Source organism: Herpailurus yagouaroundi, unplaced genomic scaffold (assembly GCF_014898765.1).
Source record: "Herpailurus yagouaroundi ecotype Mexico unplaced genomic scaffold, PumYag 195, whole genome shotgun sequence".
Lineage (NCBI taxonomy): Eukaryota > Metazoa > Chordata > Mammalia > Carnivora > Felidae > Herpailurus > Herpailurus yagouaroundi.
The window spans coordinates 12,957,587-12,973,360 of NW_024412426.1; the positions used below are offsets into that span (position 1 = coordinate 12,957,587).

A 15,774-nucleotide genomic window follows, 5' to 3' on the forward strand; every position below is an offset into this window, starting at 1 on the left:
CCCCAAAGAACCTGCTCCCAGCATTCCCAAGGAGCCTGCACCCACAGTCCCCAAGGAGACTGCTCCCACCACCACCAAGGAGCCCATCCCCAAACTTCTCAAGGAGCCCACTCCAGCTTCTCTTGAGACACCTGCTCCAACCAACTCAGAGGGCTCTACTACAACCACCATGGAGCCTCCCACTACTCCCAAAAACCCTGCTGAATCAACTCCTGAGTTTCCCAAAGAACCCACACCAAAGGCTCTTGAAAACAGTCCCAAAGAACCTGTTATACCTGTAACTAAGGCTCCTGGAGTGACCACACCTGAAATCACTACAACAGCTAAAGACAAAACAACAGAAAAAGACATACACATGACACCTGGAATTATGGCCGCTGTACCTACATCAACTCCGACAGAAGAAAAGACCACTGATTCCAAAACAAGAACAACCACACAAGTAACATCAGCCACATCATCCAAAAATACTCCTCAAGCCACAACTCTTGCACCCAAAGTAATGACTACAACAAAAAAGGCAACTACATCTGAAGAGACTATGAATAAACCCGAAGAAACCACAGCTGCGCCAAAAGACAGAGCTAATCCTAAAGTGTCAACTCCTAAATCCCAAAAGCCAACCAAAGCACCAAAAAAGCCCACTTCTACCAAAAAGCCAAACACGATACCTAAAGGGAGAAAACCAAAGACTACACCAACTCCCCCAAGGATGACTACATCGACAGTGCCCAAATTACACCCCACCTCTTCCACAAAAGCCATTCTCCAAACTACCACCAGCCCCAACCAAACACCTAACTCAGAAATAGTTGAAGTAAAGCCAAATAAGGATGGAGATGCCGCAGGAGAAAAACCTCACGTGATCCTCAGGCCCCCTGTGTTAACTCCTATATTTATCCCAGGCACGGATATCTTAGTGAGAGGATCCAATCAAGACATTGCCATCAACTCCATGCTTTCAGGTAACAAGCATCAGTTACTTTGTTTTAAAATTGGTAATGTTAAATTTATTTGGACCAGAATGCCAAGTTAGTATCACTCTATTGAAGTACATTATCTAGAATCCTGAACTTGTTAACTTGTGGAGTTTTACAGCTTCTCCATAGGTAAGCAGAGGAGTAATTGTAGTAAGGTTATTTGGTCTTTGGAAAATCATGTAATAACCTAGTGTGCTAGGAACTTAGTGCATCTGTGTCTATATGTAGACACAGTGTATAGAATGTCAAAAATACTTAAGTGGAAGTCTATCCTTAAAAGAGTATAATGCAAAGCAAAAACCTGCAATATTATTCTTTTTTTTTTTTAATTTTTTTTTCAACGTTTTTTTATTTATTTTTGGGACAGAGAGAGACAGAGCATGAACGGGGGAGGGGCAGAGAGAGAGGGAGACACAGAATCGGAAACAGGCTCCAGGCTCCGAGCCATCAGCCCAGAGCCTGACGCGGGGCTCGAACTCACGGACCGCGAGATCGTGACCTGGCTGAAGTCGGACGCTTAACCGACTGCGCCACCCAGGCGCCCCTGCAATATTATTCTTTACCAAACCAAGTCTCAAAGGCAATCCGAACTGAAAAATGGAATTTTGTGTTGGGATCAAACATCCTATAATTATCTAATACATGTAGATAATGGGTAACCTGGCCTATTCCAATTCGTAACTTATTTTTATATATTACTTTTTGAATAATGATCACTTTTAAGTAAAACAATTATGAAATCTCTCTTCTTTTTCATTTTTGAAATACACACACCTCCCACTAGTCCCTTCAAAGGCTGAGGAAAAGGTGAACAGAGGAAAACAACACTGTGGGAGGATTTGAAAAGAATGTGAACACTTTTCGCATTTTCTTTTATCTTGGCTTAATTTTTTGTTTTAGATGAGACTAATTTATGCAACGGTAAGCCAGTAGATGGGCTGACTGCTTTGCGCAATGGAACATTAGTTGCATTTCGAGGTGAGCTATGCACGTATTTCTTTTTCTGCTCTTCATTTTGTTCTTGGCATTTGGGAGAACCAAAGAAAGTGGAAGTTTGGGTTAAGCTTTCTGGAGGGAAACTGATTGATGAACGTACCTCACACAGTATTATGAGAACCTGAGAGTAATAACCAAAATATAAGATTAACAAAATTGGACATATTGGGAGAGACAAACAAAACAAAGAACTTGAAGAGATACTACTAAGATTTTTCGTTCCATTAGAATGAAAAGGTAGTTCATAGTTTGATTTCGTATCAAATGAAATGACATCAGGATTTGTATTACCTGCTCTATTTTACTTGAAAATAACATCTTGATTGCGATGTTTTCTACAGTGCTACATTGTGTGTGAGTGTAACAGAGCAGCAGTTACTTCCTGTTAATTCTCTGCTGTGCCTTCTGCTGGTCCAGTCCTCTTATATTTCAATTAAATCTGACCGGAAACAAATCATAGACTAGCACAGTAGAGGCTAAAGAGATTTTGGCAGTCATTGAATTATAACTCCTTGGTTCTAAAAGGTAAAGAAATGGAGAGAGAAGTGACTTTCTGTTAAGTCACAAAGCCAGAAGTTTCTAGGGAAACTGGAAAATTAAAATATTTCAAAGGCCTGAACTTCAGACTTGAGAAATCTCTACTCTCAGAAATGTTCAAATACTAACTATACTAGTCCTCATGGTATTGACTAAACTTGTCATGTAATGCTTATTTATTCAATCTGTTCTTACGATAGACTAAATTTTTTTTATTTTGGTTTCTTTATTGGGATTCATTCAGCTTACAGGCTGATAGATCACTTTCAATTTTAGGTCATTATTTCTGGATGCTAAGTCCATTCAGTCCACCATCTCCAGCTCGTAAAATTACTGAAGTTTGGGGTATTCCCTCCCCCATTGATACTGTTTTTACTAGGTGCAACTGTGAAGGAAAAACTTTCTTCTTTAAGGTAAGAAAAATATCTTTTTTCAGAGAAATCAGCAACAAGCTATTCTTTATTATAACAGCATAAATCAGCTTAACCTCTACTTCAGAAGGGTCTCCATATTTTATTAAGCTATTCTATCATCAAAATTTAATCTGAAAAGTTAACAACGTGGTAACATTACAGGCTAATTTATTCACTTGATGAAGTTAAAACTTTCTCCCTATATTTAAGTCTAAGAATGAATCCCTAACCTTTTTATTCCGAAGCTGTTAACATCATTTCCTCTGTTGAATTATCAGGATTCTCAGTACTGGCGTTTCACCAATGACATAAAAGATGCAGGGTATCCCAAACAAATTGTAAAAGGATTTGGAGGACTAAATGGAAAAATAGTGGCAGCTCTCTCCATAGCTAAATACAAGGAAAGACCTGAATCTGTGTATTTTTTCAAGAGAGGTATGTGTTACATAATTGACAAGATTACAAAACTTTTAAGAGTTGATTTGTCTGGGAAATTTTATTCAATATTTTCATTTATTACTGGGTTTACTGTCAAAAGATCTTTAATGGCTGGAATCAGATATTTTCAATGAAAAAACTGAGGACAGGAAGGAGTATTTAGAGCTCTCAGCATACAAATTACAATTTCATTTGAATGTTCAGGTCCTTAATGTAAGTGTCATCATTTACTTTCAAACAAAGTTAAATATACAAATATACAATTTGTTGGTTTTGTTCATTCAGGAAGGATTTCAGGACTCAGTAATTATTTTATAATACCCTTGGACTAATGGTCATTAATGTCTGGACATACTTTATGAAAGACTTTGATCATTTCCTCTATCTTGTAAAAGCTCTTTTCCACCTTTTTGGAGGCTTAAGCTTAATTTTCATTATTATATGTGATTTTCTAATACATAATAGGTGGCGGCATTCAGCAGTATATTTATAAACAGGAACCCGTCAGAAAGTGCACTGGTAGAAGGCCTGCTATCAATTATTCAGTATATGGAGAAACAACACAGGTTAGGAGACGTCGCTTTGAACGCGCCATAGGACCTTCTCAAACACACACCATCAGAATTCGCTATTCACCCATCAGAGTCTCTTATCAAGACAAAGGTAATGTTTCTCACTGTGTCAAAAATTCTTGCACATGAAATAGATGTAATACAGTTTCTTACAGAATGAAGCTTATTGAATGCAGTGACTAAATAGCTCTAATAATTGAGAGCGTATTGATGTAAAACATCAATCCAACTCAGTGGAGGACCAGATCAATACTTTCTTTGTGTGTGTGAGTAAAGAAATGTTTATTCAGGTTTGTTCATTGTAATTAATACCACTTATCAGGTACCTCTTACCAAAAACATTACATACAAATCTGTAAACCTCAGAAGAGTCCTATAAGGTAGGTATACGTACCATGTCAGAGAGAGTAAAAACTAAGGCACTTAAGTTAAATAACTCACCCAAAGTAGTGCTACTAAGTCACCAAACTGCGATTCAAACCCAGGTCTGCCTAATGGCTGCTCTTTCCTATAGTACATTGTTTTTCAGTCTGATATCTTTAAATCTACAGGTTTCCTCCATAATGAAGTTAAAATGAGTTTATACTGGAGAGGATTTCCAAATGTGGTTACTTCAGCTATAGCACTGCCCAACACCAGAAAACCTGATGGCTATGATTATTATGCCTTTTCTAAAGGTAAGCTATTAAGTAAAATCTTCATAGGTTCTTACAGATGTGCTCTAATCTCTGAAATAATATAATCAAAGCAAAACCACGAGTGTTCAATGGTGACTAAACATGAGAAGTTAAACTATACTTATTCTAATTGCTCTGAAAAAGAGAAAGTTTAGATTTTCACTTTATTTTCAACTGAACTGAATGTGCTACAATTCAATTCTGTACTATCCTTCATGAGATTAAAGCCTAGTATAATAAAACATATTACTTGAGTAAAACTACTACTAAAAACAGTATTTTACTTCTACTGCCTGTGGCATTTATAGGAGGTCTTGTGCCACAAAATATTACTGATTTGCATCACTACACAGTCATGAAGATCACAAAGAAGTTGAGAAACTAACTTTATTAATTCAATTATATTACCTGGGACACTTTTCTTAGAAAAATTCAGAAATCTAAGTTATTCTACCTATATAAATGTCAAAAATATTTTTAAAGGATAAAACAAGTGAATAATTTTTTAGACTTAGTTTTTCTCAAATTCTTACCGTGAAAAAGGAGAGATGAACCTAATTTTATGGAAAGATGGTGAAAGGTCAGTATGGGAAAGCAATTTTCTTTTTGTAAATTCAAATTAATTAATCTAAACATTTCTGATATTAAATCGACAAACACTGTCTTTGAGTGTAATAATAAAAAAAAAAAAAACCCTATTTTTAGTTCAGGTGTTTTGTTTTCTTCTTAATTAAAAAAGGATTTCTCTTTTATTTAGATCAATACTATAACATCGATGAACCAAGTAGAACAGCAAGAGTCATTACTACTCGTTCTGGGCGGACCTTGTCCAATGTCTGGTACAACTGTCCTTAGACCCACGGGCAAAGGAAGAATCAACTAATTAAAATGAAGAAAAAAATGAAAAATTTTGACACTGAAACACATTTTATTAATAAAGAATGTTGAGAGAAGCATACCGATTTAAATACAAAAAGGTTTTTAATCTTGACAACCATTACACTAAAACAGGCTTGGACAATCTTATTCACAATTATTACAGTTTACAGGATATTTAATTAATATTTCCTCTATTTATTCCTCCTCTCCCTCCCATTGCATGGCTCACACCTATAAGAGAAAAAAATAACCAAACTGAATGCATCTTTTAAGAAGTTAGCTCAAAACTGGAGTATTCACTTACCCTAGGTCATTATAAAAATTGTTTTCAATATCAAATATCTAGGTATATAAATATAAAACTGTGTTAGACATTTGACATCTTCAGTGAAAATTAGTACAATTAGATTATTATTTTCATGACATGAATACAATCTTTAATGTTTACCTTAGAAGACATATTAAAAATTTTAATTTTTTTAACTAAACAAAGTCACAAAGCTTTATTCTGTAGTGTAAGAAGTATAACAATAGGCAGAGATGTAACAAATGACTATCTAGTACTATAACACTTCAGCTTCTCAAAATCTTTACTTTTAATTCAAGGAAGAAATGAATAAATATGACTTCTAAGTACATATTCATTATATACCTATAGTTTACAAATCTTTCTGCAAGAAGCTTACAGGTTAGTAAACATCACATGCTCAATGTGTAATAATTTAATCAATCCTTGAACATTAAAAAAACCTAGATACAGTTGGAAGTTTAAGGATTAGAAAACTTGTTCCGTGTATTACTATCATACATCCTATCATGTAATCAATATGTCAGAAATTTACCTCTCTGTCTGTTAAACTGACGACCACGGACACCTTGTCTCAATGTTGTCTGAAGTCTTACTCGTCTGAAAGGCTTTGGTTGACTACTGCTAGTATCTAAGGAAAAAAAAAACGCATTAAAATATAAGAAAGCAGGTTAAAAAATAACAAAAGCATTTACAATGACAAAATCTAGTTACTAAATGCATGGATAAATGCAGAGGTGTCCATTTGTTTCAGTATTTAAAAGTTGTTTCATTTTAACAAGGGACATTTAACAAACAAAAGAGTAAAATGTAAAAAAAAAAATTCCTTATTAAAAAGAGTGCTTGAGGTTTTTCATTCATTCACTCCACTCATTTGATAAATATTCACTTGGTGCCTATCCAGGTATCACTGTGCTAGAAGGTGAGGACTACAATAAAATACCACATATCACCTCCCTCAGGAAATAACAGTCCCCTACACTATGTGATCATTATCTGAATCCTCTCGTTTCCAGACACCCCAAATCCAATCATTAGCAAATCTTGCCAGCTCAAATTTATCCCCAAATCTGACCTCTTCTCACAAATTAAACTCTACCAGCCTGTCTAAACATCACTGTCTTAACCCTGAATCAGTACGATATCCTCCAAACTTTCTCCTTCTTTCTGCCCATTACACATTTTCAAATCTCTTATTTACACAGCAGCGAAACTGATATTGTTAAGTCCTTATTACTACTCTGTTTGAAGCCCTCTAAAAAAGCTTCCTAAATCCAGGGCACCCGGGTGGCTCAGACAGGTTAAGCATCTGACTCTTGATCTCACCTCAGGTCATCTCACGATTCGTGAGATTGAGCCCCATGTTGGGCTGCACACTGACAGCACAGAGCCTGCTTGGGATTCTCCCTCTCCCTCTCTCTTTGCCCCTCCCCCACTTATGTGCGTACACACACACACACACACACACACACACACACACACACACTCTCTCTCTCTCTCTCTCTCTTTCTCAAAATAAATAAATGAACTTAAAAAAAATAAAAGCTTCCTAAATCCATGAAAGCCAAAGCAATTATGATGATCTACTGGGCCTCTCCCCCGGTGCCTCTCTGGTCTTCCTGTGCTCTAACCACATTGGCCTCCTGGCTGACCTTGAATATACCACACTGCTGTCTTAGGGACTCTGCATCTGCTAGATCTCTCACCTGGAACACTCTTTTTCCTCAAAACTGCACAGCTTTGCTACCTTACCCATTCCAGGTCTTTACTGAAATGTCATTTTCCTAGTAATGCTTTCTTTTGCCTGGCACACGGTGCGCACTGAAATATTTACTGACCAAATGAACAATTGTTCAGATGAGGTGGCTTAGTGTTTTATATTACCAAAAAATGTAGACATCCTAATTTCATAGCATACTATATAAGGGAACAAAAACCCTATCTTCTTATGCAAGTCCCGGTAAGATATAACTAGTGCCCATTCTACAGTTGAAAAGAATTCTCATGGGACATTAGAATATAATTGGAGAAAGAGCACTTCAGTAATTCTATTATTAATAATTCTGATAATTATGATACTTGAGCCCTGTGGACTGTAATGCATTGAGTTATATAGTTTATATACATTTCTAATTTGACTACAAGATTAATTATGACCATCCATACTTCATAATAAAATCAATGTGCAGGCATTTAAAGTTACTAGCTGTTAAAAGGGATCTGGCTCATCGGTTGATGTGTCAGAGAAAAGCAGCTGATAGGCAGAATAGATCTTGAGATAGTAAAGTCCCATAACTGAAAAAAGTAATAACTGAGCAGATCTTCCACAGAACATGAAGGTTCCATGGCAGAATTTGAGAATTACTGCTATAAACAATTCAAAATAAAAATAATCAGAGTGGATGATGGGTACTATATTTCTTCAATAATAAAAGTAATTCCGTATCTAAAAACTGTAAGACAGATAAGTTAGTACAGCGTATTATTTTAAAAGTGGAGTCCCTGAAGCCAAACTTCTTGAGTTTGCATCCTGGCTTGCCCATTATTTATTAGCTATGTACTATGGCAAAGTTATTCAACATTTCTGTGCCTCAGTTTCCGTGTGGGTGATTACCATGTTGGTTTCATGTGAGAATTAAATAAATATATGTAAAGGGCTTAAACATGGTCTGATACACATAAGTGCTCAATAAATGTTAATTACTTTTTTAAGAATACCAGATAAATAGTTTTTATTGTAGGAAAGATACATAAAATAGCCTTTTTCAAAGTTAATGTCATGTACTTGAAAAGAAAGCCAAACTTTGAAATTATTTACATTAGTAAATTTCAAATATTTTTTGAGCAACAGACCTCCTACCCTTCAACTCTTCAAATCCAATCTCATGTCAGAACCCCCAAATGTAGAACAAATAACATGAAGCTGCTTTGTTTTCAAGAGGCAGGAGATGTGAAGTATTGCTCCCTAGCTTCCTTCCCAGTAACCAATCCCTCACAGCCCTGCTGCACCTCCAGGACAACCACGTCTTTAATATACCTGATGTCTCCTTTAATGAAATACAATTTCCATTTTAAATAAGGTATTTTAAACTCAGGGAAAAAAGAGAATTATCAATTTGTTACCGATAAAATTGTCTTTTGCAAACAAGTTTGATGTATCGAAGTTGTGCTGTATTCAAGAGCAGGAACTTACCTACAGAAGAACTGGAAGGAGGATCCTGACTGGTGGAAGGAAGATCTGACTCATCAGATGCCTGAACAGGTTCTTCTTCCTGCTGGCTATCAATTTCTAGGCCTGCTTCTGAACTAATACTAAGAAAGGAAAATAAAAATTGATTGGTAGAAAATACAAGCTGATCTTTGAGGTATCCAAAATTGTTCCCAACCTCTTTTTGATATAGTTTATCACTTAAATAACCCCAAGTTCCCCCTAACTCAAGATTGTAGACTCTGACTTTGATAATGGTTTATTATTTTTTTTAAGGGGGCAGGGGAAAAGAGAGCTCAAGTTGCTTTTTCCTTATTCCTCTCTCACCAGGACATGTTCCAATTTTAGTTTCTGCTTCCTTTCTTTGTCGTTTTTTTCTTTGACAAAGGATGTGCACATTCTTGACATTCATAAGAGATATTACCGAGATCTTGAAATCTCAAAACAACTTTCTAGGAAAGCAGAGCACTAAAATAATTTACAAGTCACAACTATAAACAACTAATTCACCAGGGGCTCTAGCCCAGATGAGACATGCTGTGGGTATGTGATTTCCTGGCTCAATGGCTATAACTTCACCACTCTCTCTCCCACTCAAAAAAGCACATCAAAACGCAAGCAAGGGAGGTAACAATCCAAAAGCACTTTGAATCTGCTCCAGTATTATCATCTGCAAATTTTAGTACAGTCATTAGTAATAATGCATCTGAAAGATGTCTTTCATAACTATATGTTGAAGTTGAGAAGTGCTAATGAAGTGTAAAGTGCATGGGGCTGAAGTCAAGGGTCAAATCCAGTCTAAGCCAGTTACCAGTGGCCTAAGCAAGTTATTTTAACATGCTCTGAGTCTGGGCTTCCTCATTGTAAATTGGAGATAATACTTTGTAGAGATTTTGTGTGGGTCAGAAACGACATATATAAAGCAACTTGTATACATGGTATGAAATTAATGACAGCTAGTATTTCCAGCAGGGTGTATAACCTCAAAATTAGCAGCACTGTGTTACAGCATAATAATAAGCCTGCTTTTTCTCTCATATGCTAGAAGTGGCCTATAATTATGCTAAGAAAATACTGCTAAATAAAACAAAATCTTTGAGCTCTACCTAGGAAATCTGGGTGCTAGTTCTAGCTATGCTTCTATGAAGTAGTTCAACTTTTTTATTTTATAAAGAATTAGGTTCTGCCTTGAAAGTTAAAGCTTTTCCAAGACCATGGTCTAGTGCTTCTTTGCATTAAATTACTCTACTCCCTCTGGGGTGCCTGGGTGGTTCAGTTGATTAAGTGTCCAATTTCAGCTCAGCTCATGATCTCATGGTTCTTGAGTTCAGCCCCGCATTGAGTTCTGACAGCTCAGAGCCTAGAGCCTGCTTTGGATTCTATGTCTCCATCTCTTCTCTCTCTGCCCATCTCCCACTCACACTCTCTCCCTCAAATAAACGTTAAAAAATTTTTTTAAATAAATTACTCTACTCTCTTGACTTAAAAAATACAGATGATGTGTCATGAAATACTTTTGTTAAACTTTGTTTATAACTGATGTATTAAAAAAATGTTGTCAGGTCTTAAAAACTACTAGAAGTTTCTAATTTTTAAGAAGTCAGTATTTCAGACATCAAGTTCTAAATGCACATAAAGAATGAATAAATGAGGTTCACTCAAGAGCCCACTACAAAATGGAAAGTGAGCCATTTCCAAACTTTCACAGAAAGACTTCTTACTTAGAGAAAAGTTCAAGCAGCTACATTAATGCAAGGGTACCAGTGACTTTAAAGAAAAGACTGTTCGAGAATACATCACGTAATTTTCAGGGAGATAAACATTTTAAAAATTACTTGTCTGCTGCAGTAACATCCAAGTCCTAAAATATATTACTATATGAAAAAATCAGTCTTCCAAAATGTATAGCTTGGTTTATTTTTGTAATGGGATGCTACTGAAAATATAGCCAAACCCACTGTCTGCTGGCTAAAGGAAAACAAGTGTAAAGGTCTAAAGCAAGCAAAAATTATAAAGTAAACCTTTACCCTTCAGATTCTGCCTCCACAAATACTTCATCGCCATCATCACCTGTTGCTGTTTCATTTGTTGTGGATAAAGTGCCAGTGGACGTTGTCACCATTGGAACCGACTGAGAGGCGTGCTCTGAAGCATCAGAGGTGGTACTCTCAGTAAATACGGTCACTTTAAAATGAAAAGAAACGACAACTTTAACTTGGTGGCTTACCAAATCTTTAGCCAGAAGATGTCTCACAGGTTCCCATTTTACCAAGAATGTACGTAATCTACCAGTCTGCCTGTGATACTTACCAGGGGCTGCCACTTGTAGAGGTGTGGTGGGAACACTTCGGCCACCTGACTCTTCTTCATGAGCTAGGAAGAGGGGTGTTTCATACATTCCTAAACCTGAAGACAATTCTAAATATTAATGAATGATTGAAAGAACATAAAACTGTCAATATGCTAGGTATCTGAAAGAAACAAAATGAATCAGTGGAGACACACAAGTTTGCTGTAGCCCACTTATTTCGCACATCAGGCAAAAATCAGTCTCTCAAAATGTAAATGTAACTGAAACACATCCTTTAAGTTCACAGACACTCAGAAGCCTTTAAAAAAGTACCTAAGATGCTAGTCCTGTGATTTCATATAAGCTAACTTTATGGAATACCCAACTAAATCAGGTCCTATGTTAGAATCTACTCACCAAAACTGTAAGATATGACTCTTCCCCTTTTTGTTAAAGAAACTGAATTTCAAGGAGGCTAATCAACTTTCCCCAAGTTGCAAAACTAGTAGGTGGTAGCATTCCAATTTAAGCCTAGACCTGACTTCCAAGCCTAGGAATTGTCCTATAAAATAAAAAATCATATAAGATTTGAATTTATATAAAAGATACAGTATATGGCTTATATAATCCTTTATTTTGGGCTTATAAAAGTAGTATGCTTTCCTTATTCACTTACAAAATGCCATACAGCTTCCCAGAAATATAGTTGGTTATATGGATGCCAACTGAGGATTAAAAGGTAATTAATTCCACAAAAAGCAGAATTCATGTTTAACAGCCAACTAGTATTACTTAACTTAGGGATCATTTTATGCCACATATTTTACACATTTTATCTTTCTTACTTTCAATGTCAGTAGACAATATCTAATTAATTTTATACCTTTAACTAGAAATGTAAAGTACCAAACTAAACATAAAACATGCTGCATTCCTTTCAACAACTTTAAAATGGCTCATTGTACCTATGTTCAACAAATATTCCTAAATAGTTTGTACATGTATGACATATAGGAGCCAGAAGAAATAAAAATGTAAAATCTAGTCCTTATGCTCAAAGATCTGAGAACTTTGTTGGAAAGGTAAGATTTATATGTAAGGCAACATTTAACAAGTAGTAAATACAGCTTTTCCCAAAAATCTGCAGAGGAATTACTTAGATATCAATTTTTTAAAAAAGTTTATATTTGCTTACTTAAACAAAATCACATCAGAATAGCTTATTACTTGAATACGTGCAAATCCAGGAGATCTAAGCATTTATTTATCTATTTACCTCCTTGAGAAGCAAGCTGGCCAAGATCAGAGTGACTTGAACTTGTCTGTGGCATATCTTCAGGTGGCCCAAACCGGAATCTAGGAACACCAGCAACCTGTGGGGAGCTAAATAGACAAAAAATGAATTTAAGATAAAATTTAAAGTTACTTTGTTTAAATCACAATGATGGGAAACAATATAGAAGGAAGAATAAGCACAAAGTAGGAAGAAAACAGATTAGAAATAAAGTTGATTACAGAAATCCTTATAAAAATATTTTCAAAATATCAGTTGTCAATGAATTTAGTAGTAAGATTACATGTGGTTTATATATATTTAATTTATCAGTAACTTTCAGCTCTCCTGAACTATGCCTCACATTTCCTAAATCTACTGGATCTCTATCTCCACGTAGATACACTGAAAACAACACAAATCTAAAATGAGAAGTACCAAAAAAAAAGAGAATGAAGTCATGAGACAAAGTCTTGTCTTGGTTTTTCACCGTTGAGTCATAGATAAGTCACTTCTAGCCCACTTCCTCTCCGAAAGAGCTCATCACACGGCTCCCAAGGTCTAGAAAAAGTCTAGACCCTGTTAGATGGCTAGAAACTTGTCTTCCCCTTGTGCCCACACCTCACCCTACCCTTCCACCTTCTTTCACTAGCCAGCCACTAATGTTTATGGATTATTCCTCTGTGTTACTCTTAAATCTATTTTCTTTTCCATGTCAACACTATTGCTTTAGTTAAGGATGTTCTCTTTCAGGTGGATTGTTAAACTTATCTTCATAAAATTATTAGAACCTTGCATTCTGACCTATGCAAGAATCTGCTACTGGCTGTCACTCAGAACCTGCTTACTTGAGTCTCTTTCTGATAGGCTGACTTCCAGAAGGGAAGGGCAGACACTGATCAGTTGGCTTGGAAAACTGTGTTAACCAAGATGAGTTATGGTTAATTGAGCAAGTTTAAAATAGGTTTTGATGGGCATATATTATATGGGCATATATTTTCCCAAGTCTCTGGAACTTTTTCATTCTGGTATTCAAGTACATCCTATTATGCACCTAATACTTTAGCTACAATTAAACGAGTACTTTCACATGGAAAGCTTTTTTATCCTTTAAGAGAAGTGGTTTGGCTCAAGTTAACACAGGTTCTAGAGCCAGAATGACTGGTTCGAAATAATAAACTGCCATTTTCTTGCTGTCTGTTAATATCTCTGTGCTTCCTTATAATGTAGAACAGCAACAATAATGGTGTCTAGGCTCATAGCTATAAAGATTAAATAAACAGATTCATGGAAATGCTCAAAAGTGGCAGGTAATTCTTTTCCAAGACTCAATTCAGTGTTGTCCCCATTAAGTCTCATATTCATTTCCCCTAACTTCTTTGTATTAAAAAGCCTATTGCTTATCCTTTTATTCTCCTAGACTGAGTAGGCGACAATTAGTTTCCTCATATGCTTGGCTTTTGAAATAATGCCATCCTTCACGATCACTGCCATTACCAACACCTTCATCAACATCTGCAAGGCATTTACTACATACCAGGTAATATTCTAACCATGTTAGTATAAATCAGTTCATTTAATTCCCACAACTTCTATGGTACTACCTACCGTATTATGCCCATTAGTAAAATGAGAATAGAGAATAGAATAGAGAACCTAAATAACCTGACACAGCTGGCAAGCAGTACAGCTAAGTTTCAAACCCAGGCATTCTGACTCCAGAGGCTGTGTTCTTAACCACTGTTATAATGCCTTTAAATTTCAAATTCCTAATGGAAGCAACTATATTTCATTCACCTTTATATCATTTTCCCCAACACTACATCCTCAGCCCTCCTACCCCAGTGCTCAGGACACAATTAGAAGACTCAATAAGTAATGAATCACTCAAATATAAACAAACTGACAGGGAAAAAGGAGGAATATGATTAGTTACAAAATATGTTTCTCGTTCATTAACTTACTGAATTGCTTCAGCAAATCCATCAGTGCGATGTGGTACCACAAGAGTTGGAGTACTGGGAACTGTTCTGTCCTCATCATCAAAAAAGTGCTGCTGCTGAAATGAAGGCAGAAAATGGGAATCAACAGGCATGACAGAAATACATGTATGGACTACGTAAGTATGTGCTGAACAAATGAGTCACTTTCACATAATGGGTAGATAGTTACCATGCCACCTATTCCCGGAGTCAACTGAAGCCCACGTCCTACAGACTGCCTCCGAGTCATCTGAATTCTCTGTGTCAAGAAGGGAATTACATTTGTTTTAAGGAATCAGGCAATGAAATAAGAACCAAATACCAATAGATACAGCTTACTACACTGATCATAACAGCACTGAAATGTTAGCATATAATGTAACCACCAGGGTATCTTTTCAGGAAAAATTGCTTATATTTGCACTAAAGAAATCAGTTTTAAATAGCGATAAATTTTTAAATGTACAGACTGTAATACTGACCAACAAATACTTTATTAACCAAAAGACAAAATATTAACCAATATTTAAAACCAATCTCTGATCCTATTTTATTTGTATGTAGCTAATTTACTATTTCCTTAATTTAAGACATTAGGGAATGTGCCTTTGGATCTTAAAGCTTAATTATTCTTTGTAGCTCAAACAGCAATATGGTCTTCACATAAACTGTTGCCCAATTTAGGCAATTCTGAATTGGTAGATTTGGTATATACTGCAGGATCCATACACAATCCATTAAGGCTATATTTTTACCTAATGAGGTTATCTTCATCTGTGGTATTTTAGAAGAATCTACACCTGACAGTTTTCAGTACACCATAATGTAGCGTAAGAGTCAAGTTAGATTAGTAAGAGCCTTTGTAGTTTTCCTGCTGTTTCTGTAAGAGTTTCTGATTAAGAGATGTTCAACCCTATTACAAAGAGTGCTACATGCTAAGGGTCATGAACGCTATCATTAATTAGGAAAATGGAAATTAATATGTATGAATGAAACAAAAGGAGAGAAAAAAATGTTCTGCTAAGCAGAATAGTAATTTCCTTTTGAAGAAAAAACATGCGCACCATAGAAAAAGAAACCTTCAAAATACATGGTGGTCTGCTGCTAAAATAAAATTTACTTTAATTAAAATCCCAGAAACCCTTTTCCTTTTTTTAACCTTTAGAAAAAGTGACCAGACCTTTATTTGTTATGACTGTAACCATTTCAATTTATACACAAC

At 35.8% G+C, this 15,774-nt stretch overlaps 2 protein-coding genes across 3 annotated transcripts in view; one reads left to right on the forward strand and one right to left on the reverse strand.

The window, feature by feature from the left end:
* Positions 1-5,569, forward strand: part of PRG4 (proteoglycan 4) — a 17,118-nt gene extending 11,549 nt beyond the window's left edge. The window contains 7 exon segments of the mRNA XM_040446611.1: positions 1-965; positions 1,881-1,958; positions 2,790-2,926; positions 3,205-3,361; positions 3,830-4,027; positions 4,488-4,613; positions 5,371-5,569. The exon segment at positions 1-965 is cut by the window's left edge and continues 14 nt beyond it. Coding sequence (XP_040302545.1) covers positions 1-965; positions 1,881-1,958; positions 2,790-2,926; positions 3,205-3,361; positions 3,830-4,027; positions 4,488-4,613; positions 5,371-5,468 — 1,759 coding nt within the window. The 3' untranslated portion in view covers positions 5,469-5,569.
* Positions 5,570-5,571: 2 nt separating this feature from the next.
* Positions 5,572-15,774, reverse strand: part of TPR (translocated promoter region, nuclear basket protein) — a 65,717-nt gene continuing 55,514 nt past the window's right edge. Inside the window, exons 44-51 of one of the 2 annotated variants that reach the window (XM_040446610.1) lie at positions 14,743-14,811; positions 14,535-14,626; positions 12,574-12,680; positions 11,318-11,413; positions 11,035-11,191; positions 8,993-9,111; positions 6,335-6,430; positions 5,572-5,723 (exon numbers count right to left, since the gene is read on the reverse strand). In XM_040446610.1, the coding sequence (XP_040302544.1) occupies positions 5,668-5,723; positions 6,335-6,430; positions 8,993-9,111; positions 11,035-11,191; positions 11,318-11,413; positions 12,574-12,680; positions 14,535-14,626; positions 14,743-14,811 (792 nt within the window). In that variant the 3' untranslated portion in view covers positions 5,572-5,667. Of the gene's footprint in view, positions 5,724-6,334; positions 6,431-8,992; positions 9,112-11,034; positions 11,192-11,317; positions 11,414-12,573; positions 12,681-14,534; positions 14,630-14,742; positions 14,812-15,774 lie in introns of both variants that reach the window. The other variant, XM_040446609.1, reaches the window with a different exon arrangement.